This window comes from Strix uralensis, chromosome 1, assembly GCF_047716275.1.
Source record: "Strix uralensis isolate ZFMK-TIS-50842 chromosome 1, bStrUra1, whole genome shotgun sequence".
NCBI classification, from domain to species: Eukaryota; Metazoa; Chordata; class Aves; order Strigiformes; family Strigidae; genus Strix; species Strix uralensis.
In genome coordinates, this window is record NC_133972.1 from 46,502,878 (window position 1) to 46,515,784 (window position 12,907).

The 12,907-nt window shown below is 37.5% G+C and overlaps 1 protein-coding gene across 6 annotated transcripts in view; it reads right to left on the minus strand.

The window, feature by feature from the left end:
* The window catches only part of CDK14 (cyclin dependent kinase 14), a 321,807-nt gene that overhangs the window by 217,511 nt on the left and 91,389 nt on the right, over nucleotides 1-12,907 (minus strand). For all 6 annotated transcript variants that reach the window (XM_074864790.1, XM_074864767.1, XM_074864787.1 and 3 more), the window contains one exon: nucleotides 7,434-7,528. In XM_074864790.1, the coding sequence (XP_074720891.1) occupies nucleotides 7,434-7,528 (95 nt within the window). The remainder of the gene's footprint in view (nucleotides 1-7,433; nucleotides 7,529-12,907) is intronic.

Here is a 12,907-nt window from a genome sequence, read left to right on the forward strand (position 1 = left end):
AATCCCTTCTAATAAATTTCCGATTTTATATGCAATGTAGGCAAAAGAAAAATGAATCCAAATTGGTTTATGTGGCATACAGTAAAAGTCTGTATATTATAAAAAATACAAACGAGCCAGATATTACAAAAAATGCTAATATAATGTGTCATTCTGCCTTTTCTAAAACAGCACATATCAGCACTACCAAAATAAATACATTTATAAAAATTACCATTTTATAAGAAAGTAGAGAAGATTAGAAATTATTTAATGCTTTAATGCATCATTAAGAACATATAATACTGATGAATATAAAGTAACTGATGACTTAATTGGCTTCACTGGGGATAATGCTGATGATGCCACATAGAGAACAAAAGAGTACAATAACACTATTTTTCCAAGTTCTTCAGTTATATTTAGATGCAATAAGTGTTCTAAATATAACACATTTAAAAGAGTCGATTAACATAAAATCTGCCACTCTGATTTCAATCAGTTTATTTAATACAGTTTTACCATTGGCTAGACTTGAGGCTGAGTTTATAACTCAAGCAAGTGATAAGTTTGGGAATATTTCTGCAAAGAAAAATCAGTAGACAGTACTGGGATGATGCTCTGATTTGTGATACACATTTCAAGAAAATAATTCTTATGAAGAAAAGCAACTCTCACTTGTTAAATATTCATTTACACAAAAAGCTCAAAGTTTGATGATCAAACCCTGAGAATATCTAATTAGATCTACTCTGTAGTGATATTTATGTCACAAGCAGAGGTCTAAAACCCAAACAGACCATAGTGGACTAATGAAAACAGGCTCTGTCACAATTTTCCTTTGAAGAAACCTGACAGAGGAAAATTCACTGTTGGTTAAGTCACCTCTGATTATTCTACCAACGAGTAACTAATTCCACATTGAGGGAGAAACTTCTTTTAATCATTATCATAAAAGACAGTTCAGTGTAAACACAGTTTATATTATATTCGTCTTACTGAAAAGGACTTACGTTTGTAGTTTACAAAACCCACTTAGGGTAGCATTAAAGCCCTATGGTGCAAATACTCAAGGGACTAACACAGCTCCCTCAATTTCTCTTTTTGACTCCCACTATCTTTTACCTCCATCCTAAACAAAAGTTACCTTGTTTTAGAAGAAGCCAGTGGATTAAAGATACTTCATAATGCTGACGTTTATTAGGACTGAAAAATAGAAGATCAAAGAGTTCAGAGAGAGATGAAGATTTAAATTATTAATTAGTGTTGTCACTGGAACTCAGGGATCCTGTTCTTCACAGACTCAAGGGAGTCTCATACAGCGTGACAGTCCTCACTTGAACAGGAGCAGGTGAGCAGCACCACAGCATTTACCTCCAGGTCCCTGACCCTACCTCCCAGCCCACATCACTCAGTTCAAACTAAGCAGATGCTCATCTTAGCACAGGTGGTACACTTGACCTACGCCTGCTAGAAGCAAATCACCTGGAACTGGCAGCAGAGAGAGCAATGCGCTGCACTGGTCCTCCTCCATATACCTTCCATCTCTATGGGCCCCACTGATGTTCATATAAAGAGAATTTGAAGACAAACTTAATATGGTATCACTTATAAGTAAAGCGGCCTCTTACAACTCTGCAGACCGACAGTCACAGGGGACCTTCTGAGAGATGCCTTTCCACAGCTAACTGGAAAATTCATTGGTGCATAATGGCATTTAGTTGGCAGATTACTTCAGCGTTTGCTCTACCATTCCAATCATGCATACATGTGTCAGTGCCAATAAATTACTATCCAATAACTTTTAGCACTTGTATCCAACATAACTATGTTCTATCCTAGTCTTTCTATACTTTCCTGTGCAATCCTGGGTAAGTAATATAATGGATTTTCTTTCCCCAGCTTCATCCCCTGCTACGAGAGATAATGATGCTGTCACCTCTGTAAACTGCTTTGCAGGTTGAAGCACAGCATATACAGTGTAATGTCCTCTTTATATATACAACTAGAGAGGAAAAATCTCCCAATGTTTCTTTTAAACACTGAGAAATTCAGTCAGTAAGCAATGAATGTAGTCAATGATTCATCTTCCAGTTAGAAGCTTAGTAAGTTATTTTAGTACTTACACTACTTTAATAATTTTTTCCAGCATTTGGCATTTTAGTTCAACATCTAGTTATCATTAGTTTTGCATCTAGTCCAACCTGAAGTTACTGTTTTTATTAAAGATTTACAATGCTAGAGAATTTTAAAAGCATCTATGTACACAGTTTATAAACCCATGTGATGACTTTAAAATGCATAGTAAAAAGCAGCCTACAAAAATCAGTTAAGCACATCAATTAAAAAAAAATGTGGGGAGAAAAAAGAAGAAAAAAATTTGGGAGGCTCTAGTAGATAAGTATAAAGTGCCTTTTCATAATCCATGAATATATATTCCTTTTTCAGCCATCTGGTATCCTCAGATGAAAAGAGTTTCATTTATAGATGAACAGTCATTTCACACAATTTGAAAGAAATAAAAATTCAGAAAGTTTAGGTCACTAAGACTGCACATAAAACAAAAGACAATGAAAGGGGTCATGGAGGTTTCATGACAAGTAAAAGAAATTCTGCAACTTAAAGTCAGAACAGCAATCAGTCCTGTCAGTCATCCTCAGTGAAGGTTTCAGCATCATAAATGTAAAAATCAAAATACGTAAGTCATATTTTTTCTTGTGAGCAGCCATCCACAAATATATATATATATGATGGTCATCTGTATATTTATAACACACATTACAATACATCATGCCAACAACAAATACAGGTAGTTCCCACTGATCATTCAAATATTCCCCATTGCCCCAAGAATAACAGGGCATGGAAACAACAGATGGTGAAGAGCATGGTGCCTGCCCTCCTGAGCACGATTTCACCCTAAGATCTGCGCTTTATACCACAAACTCCCTGCTGGTTTTCAGATGCATAGTAAAAGGTACTGCCTTTGATGGAGATAAACGTAAAATGCCCTGGCTACCTGAAAAAATACCTTTTATCTTTGGGTACACATTGGAATTACCTTGAACACAAAAAAATTCAGATTTCAAACAGAAATGGAAGAGGTACTTAGACCGAAGGACTGCCCTACCTCTGCAGCCTCTGAGCTCTCATTGACAGCATCGGCTTCTACTGTGCTCTGCTCTGTGCTCTACCAATTTCTGGTAGTAATAGTTAAAGGGGATAGGGACCAGAATTTATTAGGACAAGCGTTTCATTAGGGATAAATTGAAATGATGTACTTTTGTGGTAGGGAAATTAGGCAAGAATGTGTTGATTGAGCTCTCTGTTACAAATTCTACACACTTTTGCAATACTTGGAGCACATGCAACTTAGTAAAGGTGCCAAAAAAAGTAAAGGTACACGAAAAATCACACAGACAAGCAAGAAGCAGATCAAGATCACAGCAGTGCAGCAGCAGTGGAGATACCATTGGCTTGCCTCTCAAAACCCAGATGCATGCTGTGCAAGCAGCAGTCACAGATCACATCGCTTTAACCGAAGTAATCTTTCTGAATTCTTTGCCTTGAAGGGCAATTGAACACAGTGGGAGGAGAGGACAGAAACCATGCCAACTCATAATATTGCCAAAAGCACAGGTTTTTCCCTTAAGTGCAATATGCAGAGTTCCCAGTGCGGGGATGCAAGGCCTCCACGCTGCTTTGTAAGGGGCTCTGGTTGGCAGCAGCTCCCTTGTGCTGTCACCAGCTTCATCTCCAGACTCTCATAACTCACATCAACATTTATGTGCCACAGATCAAGCCAGATCCCACTGCTGTACACTCAGGTAAATTTACAATCAAGCTCAAGAGGGAAGAAGGTCAATGGCAGCAGGAAGATATACGTGTCAATACACAGATAGACAGCACTTCTTCAGCTCAACAGCACAATTAAATGGTACAAGGAATTCAAAAGACTTCTATTGCTTTGCACTTACTGTATGGCAAACGTTCAAGGTGTTAGTCAAACACAGTCAATGGGACTTGCATCATTTTTTTTACAATGTTTGCAGTAAATTACTAGGCCTACTTCTCCAAAATTTTACATTAAAAAATAAAGCAGAAATCACTTCCAAGTGATCTGAATTTCATGCAGCAAGCACCTTCTCGGGATTTTATACAACAAAGTACCATGTGAGAATCTAACCTGAATGAAAGTAGAAAATGAACATGTCAAGATGAGTTTCATTATGCACACCTGATGTGCAAGACATAAAATCAAATAGATTTGCCTATGCAACCATCAGTCAGAAACAAACGACTGCTTGGCTATTTCTCCAATAAACAAGAAAGCCCAGCCTAAGAGAATACTGCTTCACTTCCTTCAATAGCACAGTCCCATTCACTCTGCTGCTTCCTCACCCCAGGGAATCATTTTTATCTGACTACAGAAAGAGAAATCCATCATCCAGTAAGAGGAATTAGCCCACTTTCTTTCACTTTCCTAGGATACTACAACAAATACTCAAATAGCAGAAAAGTAATGGGTTTGATAGGAAGGCAAGGGCTTGGTACTACTGATCCTGCTCCCAAGTCGTAAACAGCCAGGCTTGCTGTGAAAGTAAGTTACTGCATCCATTCCTTTAAATTTTAAGAAAGAATGGCTGATTTTGTGTCTTTGGAGGCAGGTATGTATCTTTTAGTCTTTCCAAATAGTAGGCTAAGATCACGAATTTTTAATTCCATCATTATGATCAGCAGGGGAAATAATTTAAAAAGCTGAAATGTATCTCAGGGAAAGCATTAAAAAAACCCAAATCCTACTACTTGCCACATGCAGCTGGTGATAAATATTAAGGGTAATAATTCTGAGTACAAAGCATTATTCCAAACAGCTCAGTCTGATCTTAAATTCTCCATCTTCACCTACAGTTAAGGACACATCTCAGAAACATTTTGGCAAAATGAGAAAGCCAAGGATTAGAGTTCATTGAGAATTAAGGATTCTCAAACATTTTGACCAAAATGCACTTGTTGTGCAAGTATTACCAGCTTTTCCAAATACGCAGCATGTCTGCGTTCTGCAGTGTGCCATGAGGGCTTAATCCTTCAGCAGTCAAACTGGGCACGTGCCAAAACAAACAGCACTTTTTTGACCCGTTTTGCTAATTTTTCTTCCCACTGAGCCGGTAGCCAGGGGAACACAGTGATGCATATCACAGACTCACCTTACATACCTACATCAGGTGCTAGAAAAAAATTTCTGTATCTATTCCTGTATCACTTTAGATAAAACTATAAACAGCCAGAGCCAATCTGCCACAAAAGCAGCAGCAAAGCTTGGCTCTCATGGAACAGCTGGAGCCAGTGTTGGCCCATCCATTCGCCCCCAACATCCATCTATCTTCCCCAAGAGTACGTCATAGCAGTGATTCTCCTTCCTCTTTGGGGATACCACCTAGGCCAGAGGTTCCTCAATTTCTCATGAGGACAGAGAGGTAACAGGGCTACATTACCTCAGCCAACAACTCCTTTTGAAACAGCAGAAGAGCCCCTGTAGTGTTTCATCTGTTCCTAAAGTACAACCTCCTCCTGCTGTGAAGTAATTCATCTGTTTCTCTAGTTCAAGAAGCAGAAGTCTGGGCTACAGGTGCTGAATCTGGATGGTGCTGTGTAATATGGGAATTATTTAATACTCAGCGGGAAAAAAAGGTAAGCTAAACAAAATTAAGCAGGTGAAGGAATATTACTATAACATCAGGAATATTCTCTGCATATGCACTCTTATCCATACTCAGTTACACACACTCTTTTCAAAATACATTTTAAAGTCCTTGCAAAAGATGTTATGAAGCAGGAGAATAAAGTTATATATAATTGTTGTAATTTACACCACTTAGCCAGAGCTTGCTATTTATAATGGAGAATGCAGAGAGCCCAGTAATTTCAATTTATTATTCAACTACCATTAAAATAATTGAAGTATTTTTTACAGATCTGCAGTCAGCTCTACTAAAGCAAATGAATATTTCTAACCAATCTATGTTTTGTAACACGTTCACAAATCATCACTGAATGAAATAGCTTCAGGGAAGCGTTTTGCTTTGTTTTTAACTTTCAGTCTGTTCCACTGATTGATGGGACATCTAGCAACCCTGCTGCCTTACTTCAATCTTATTGAAAGCCAAGGCATGTGGCTTTCAGATACGCACTGTGATTTTACTAAAGGGTTTCAGTAACAAGACACAAGCTGAAATCTATACCTTTTTCTCATATTACATAGACCCCAATAAAAAGCTTACATGTGTATAATGTCTGGAACTTACAGTAATGCGTAACTGAACCATTAACAATACAACATAACTGAATTTTCTTGAAGAAAGCTGCCAATGAAAGACAATACATGCACTGGCATGGCAGAAGTGTAAGTACTTCTACATTTAGAACATGGTTTTATTCACATCAGCTGTCATGCTCATCAATCTCAAAGCTACTGAGAGATGAGGGCACCTCTCATTCTCATTTATTACAAATATTCAGTGAAAAAAATAATTTTCAGTACCTACCTAACTTAATGACCCTAGAAAATGTTAACACGTATTTCCTTGTTTCAGTAGTTATTCTGTCCCATGACTGTCATGATATTCTCTCTGCTGAGAATGGTAGACTTGCCTCATATATCATTCACTAGTCAAAAGTTTTTAAATAAAGATATCACACATACCCAATCCCTCTCTCAGATCTGCTTTATTATTATTGAAAATTGGATTATGAAAACTTGATTAAATATATGAACTTGCACAAGACACACTGCTTGACAAAAGATAATTCTCAACTGAAGCACTAGCTTGAGAAGTATATCTTAAGTGTATCTACTGAGTTATTTTATACAATATTGAAGCATTTAGGACATTTGGGATAAAACAGTTGCAACAAATAACATTAAAGTGGCTGAAAAAAAAATTTGACATGCATACAGTAGATCATTTTGAAGTGCAGTAGTTGGAGCAACTGTAAATAAACTCTTGCAAACAAACTAAACTTACAGTAGTCCAAAATTCCATTCATTCCCTTCATGTTATTTTATTCAAGCTTTTTAATAATGAGAAACAAAAGACTAACACTTATTGCATATATTCAGCATTACTGTCAGGACACCAGAAAAATATGCTTGACAGTATATTGTGCTTTTACCCCTAAAAATTAATTTGGTATGGATATTGAAAAAGTAGTACAACATTAAAGTACAAATAAAACATCAGATTAACAAGATGATTAACATCATCGTGTTCTGATGTGAAGGTAATATGTTACCTATGCAATATGGTCTCAGCCTCTTTCACTAGAGCACATGGCAGTCAGTAGCACTTTGCATTTATTCGTAAGGATCTATGTACAATCACAGCAACATCAGTAAATACTTTCTGCTTATCTTCATTTACACACAAAATTAAATGAAAAAAACCACCACTTACTTGCTTTTCCCTTTGTATACTGTAGCATAGGACCCTTCCCCTAGTTTTTCCAGTTTTTCATATGAGTCTGCCTTTCCAAACTTCGGGCTTGTAGGCTAAACAAAACAAAAGGAGATGAGCTTTCAGCACGTATTCCACCCGCAACATTAATGGCTTTGATTCAGCCTTACCAAAACTCATAGACCTGCATGTTTTCAACAGCCAACAATAAAAAAAAATAATTAATAGCAGAGCTAATGAAACAATATTAATAGGCTACTTAAATAAAACATCGTTCAACACCCCAGATGGTGGTTGCTGATATCATACACTTACATCACTGGAACTATCAAAAGGATTTTGTTCTTAATCAAAGAGACATTTCTGTTTTATTTTTCACATGTATCACTTCATACAGGGAAAAAGATCATTAACAACTAAGCCATTTTATCTTTGTTAAGAGATCTAAGCAATAGTGTTAATCTGCCCTACAAAATCAGATTAAAAGAGCTTTTTAATTTTTTTTTTTTTTTATACTGAAGCCCACCCAAAAACATTGCTCTAAGTAGTCAATGTCTCAGGAGATCAACCATTGTCCAGACAGTGGTCAAAATACTACAGGAAAGCATTTTCAATGAGAGTACCTTGATTCTGAATTACATTTACAGTCTTCAGATTGTGTATATAACCACACCATACTTTTAATGGCATGTATAAGCAGGAATAAAGTCCTGTAGCCTTAATATTGCAGCCTAAGTGAGGGATCTAAAACTGAGCCAAGCTCAGCAATGATTCTTGCTCGAAGGGCCAGATAGCTCAGCTGGCCTTTGCGACAGACTGGTACTAACCCAACTTTTACACAGTCCTAACAAAGAACACCACAGCGCTGCAAAAACAGAAGTTCACCTGACATGAAAACCTTCTGATGAAGTTCTTAGAAAATGTTTGAGTTTTTTGAAGTGCATTCCATTTTCCCAAATTTCCCCATTTTCTAGTTGTCTGGAAGGAAAGAGCTTTTTATTTTTCTCCCCAAGACCAGAAGGACACTGCAAAAAACTGACCTGCAGATGCCCTCAGCATTATCTACGTATATTTTAGACTGCAGTGCTCAGATGTCCTGTACCTAAACATCCAAAAGAGTATAGAGCAGAAACTTGGAAGGTCAGCACTGATGCTCAAATCACATACAGGGACTGATTTGTTAGTATTCTGGTTATAACACTACAAAGAAATGCAGCCAAGTAAATCCAGCATGTTTAGGGTTGATTCAACTGGGAGACTCTAAGCCATGAACAGCTGCACACAGTGTACACTCACATTTAGGATCTTATGCCTGATTTACAAAAACTACTGAAGTTTCAGTTTTTGAACAGAAATTAACATTACAGTACGGACATATGTGTGTGCAAATTCCTTTAAAACCATGGTTGAAAGTTTTAAATCAACTGAGCCTAAAAATTACTTCTATTTAAACAGACAAGAGCATCCCAGGTAAGATGACTTGGTACCTCATACCTCTCCACTATACCCAATTAACCATCAGCAAGAAAATGCAAGAATTCTCTTTACTCAACTATTCTACATTTGTCCCAAGTTAAAATTCTGGCACTTTGGCATACATACGTCTTTTCTGAGACTAACGTCCCAATTTTCTATCGAACAGTATCAGGATATACACATGTACGTTTGCAAAATTGAGTCCTTTCATCTCCCTCCAATACAACAAGAACAACTTATTATTTTGCTATCAAATTCCTAAATATTAATAGACTTATGAAAATTTGTCATATGGGAACTCTCAGATCTTCTTCCTGTTACATTATTTGAAACAATTCATTATAGATAAGGCAGTAATATTCTCAGTTCCCAATCTATGCTTAAAAACGCATTCTGCCTGGTTAGAAATAATTTTAAAATTTTTTTTAGTCACAGTTTTATTACAGATGTCACTAATAGGGGTGACTAAAATATTTATTCAAGTAGCCTTCTCATTTAAGTATCCAATTATGGACTAATGCAACATTACAAAACTATAGAAAAAAAAAGTGTTTGGATGTTTAAGTGTCTTCTATATAATGAAGAGGGATAGCAAAGCATTTCCCAAATTGCAGGCTGCAGTGAACACACAGTGAGTAGCTTTGTTTGGAGTGGAAATGCTGCCCTAATTAACAGTGAATAGTTCACTGCTGGTTTCCTCATAGCAAGGAAGAAAAAGGACAGGGTTTATACATGTGTTTCACATCCATTCTTATTTTCACACTGAGATTTACTTTTATTTTATACCGCTGGAAACCATAATATAAAGGTCACAATAATTTGTAATGCCTTAAGATCTTGATAGGAAACAGGATGCCTTTAATCCATTACCACACAGTAAATCATCAACAGTAAGTATTCCTACAACCTCAGGCTCATTTCTCTATACTCCAGCTGCCAGAAGCATAGATTTAAGGTCATGCCTTTTGACTCATTCTTCTCCTGGAAGCTGCTGCATCCTCACCGATTACAGCAAAACACTAAAAGTTCACATTGGAGGGACCAGGAGGAGAGCTCACTCCTGATCATACAAAAGAGGTGCTGGTTTTGACTGTCTTGTCCTCAGGGGCAACCCCACACAGTGCCCTGGGGCTCAGCTCTGCAGCAGCAAGGCTGACCTGCCACCCTCCCCAAGCAGCCCAAATCACCTGTCCAGTACCTACTCATGCTGGGTAAGAGCAGACCAGAAACAACCAGAAAACAACCTGAAACCCAACCTAGGAGCCACCGCCTGTCCCATATGCAGTAAAACCACATGGCTGATACCCTCCTCTCTCCAGGTTACAGCACCTCTGCAGTGGAGCTCAGCCCTATTCCAGCTGGATCACTAGATGGGATTGCCCACGTTCTCACACTACGTGAAAATGGACATTATTTTTCCTTGTATTTGTAATCTTAAAAGGCTTACAATTTTTGAAGGTATCTGGTGTAGAAAAGCACTTCAGAGGATTTTATCCAAAAAAATTTAAATAAATCCTGAGGCAGCAGAAGACTTTGCAAACTAATTTGCATAATACTTCTTAATAAAACACCAAGACAGATCTCACTCAGCATATGAAATTACTTTAGAAAATGAAGGAACAAATTTACTATTTCTACAACATTTTCTCTTTTTTTTTTTTTTTTTTTAAATTAAGCCTCACACATTAATTCAAATTTACAATTACAAATTGCTTATGAAGGTAAGAAGTTCAGACACTTCTTACGTTTTCTTTTATTTCCGGATTATAAAGGAGGCAAAGACTGACTGAGATAATGCAAAACCACGAAACTTTCAAAACTTTAAGTTTTAACCTTGAAGGGATCTCAATAAAGGGCTATGGAAGGGATCTAAATAATTTGAAGGTCCATGTGACTGCTGAAAATTATAACCATTTCAGCCTATTTTATTGTCGCACTCCCCCTTTCATGTAGTTTCATGACCATTAATTTTGTTGCTCAGATTTCTCCACATTAGTCTACCTCTTTCAACCATTTCTGTTAAAAAATATGCCTTGTTACAGCACAGTTATGGTACCAATTTTTTTTTTCTTTTTTTAGCAAATGCTAATATTAAAATCAAATATGGAAAATTCACTTTTAAGTATAATTTCTTCCCTTAAAGTATTTTATTGCTTACAGTAAAATATATGGGAATATATATACACAGAGATTTGTGTTTGTTGGGTCACAAGAGTCTCATACTCTTCCTAGGATGTGGTTGACTGAAATACACATAACAAGTGAGACATATCCAGAGCACATCAGATGCACAGTGCTTGCATCAGCCACTGACATATCTCACAAGCAGCAGACTCACAAGAAGTTTCCTTATATTTTAGAAAGGTGGTGCAGTCCTCCAATTTGACCCAGACAAGATTTCTCAGCAGAAGAGAGTACTGATTTTAGCTGAATTTCAGCTAATTTTAGCTGAATGCACATATTTTGATGAACATTCGTTCAAAGCTTTTTGAAGATCTAACATTACAATACTTCTACCACTAATAATTTTCCTTTCTTCTTACTCCTTCTTACTGCTTTTTAACCCTCTAAAACACCGACACAGAATCACAGAATCATTTTGGTTGGAAAAGACCTTTAAGATCATGGAGTCCCACCATAAGCCTAACAATGCCAAATCCACCACTAAACCATGTCCTTAAGTGCCACATCTACGCGTCTTTTAAATACCTCCAGGGATGGTGACTCAAATGCTTCCCTGGGCAGCCTGTTCCAATGCTTGACAACCCTTTTGGTGAAGAATTTTTTCCTAATATCCAATCTAAAACTCCCCTGGCACAACTTGAGGCCATTCCGTCTCATCCTACCGCTTGTTACTTGGGAGAAGAGACTGACACCCACCTCACTACAGCCTCCTTTCAAGTAGTTGTAGAGAGCAATAAGGTCTTCCCTGAGCCTCCTTTTCTCCAGGCTATACAATCTCAGTTTCCTCAGTCACTCCTCGTAAGACTTGTTCTCTAGACCCTTCACCAGCTTCATTGCTCTTCTCTGGACACGCTCCAGCACCTCAATGTCTTTCCTGTAGTGAGGGGCCTAAAACTGAACACAGTAGTCGAGGTGCAGCCTTACCAGTGCCGAGTACAGGGGGACATCCACTTCCCCAGTCCTGATGGCCACACTATTTCTAATACCAGCCAGAATGCTATTGGCCTTCCTGGTCACCTTGGCACACTGCTGGCTCATATTCAGTCAGCTGTCAACCAAAATATGTCACGATATAACATGACTGTGATAAAAGGACAATCTTTGCCATGTCCAAAAACTGGTTATTTACTGAATGTGTAATTTTTTTGTTTAATTAATTGAAGCCTTCAAATGTGTTATATGAAAATTTTATCATGATTCATTGGATATAAGCCAAAGGGAGATCTCCTCCCTATAGCCACACAGACTTGTATATACTGAGTATCAGTGGGACTACTTAGGCATAAAGAAGCCTGTTGCTCAGTGTTAGAGCTTTGTATTTGCAAAAATAAAAAAGAACATCCAAAGCTAAGAAAAAAAAAAACCCACACGGGTGCATGTGTGACCAAGATTGAACTATTTAATGGTCAAAAAGTTAAATAGACAATAAACAACCAGTCAGCAAGAAATTGATACCACTGGAAAATCACTGAGAAATGAATTTTCATGCTAGGGAGAAATCTTTCAGAGAACTCAAATGGGAAAGACAGATGAATTACTAAGACAGAAGGGAGTAAAGGTCCTCATGCCTCTGAAGAATTGAACATAGACCAAGTCACCGTGAAAGTCAGCACAGGTTGTGGTGGTTCATGTCATCCCTGAGAGAACATTGGCAACTGGGGCACAGAACGGTGCACGCCTTTCCCTTCAGAAAACCCACTGGGAGTTTTACTTGTTTGCCTTTATGCTTCACTTTCCTTGAAAATAGTTCCCATTAAGGTAGTTTTCTTCTTATTAGCCTACATGTTTCCCAGTGCAAGATTAGTCTACAAGCA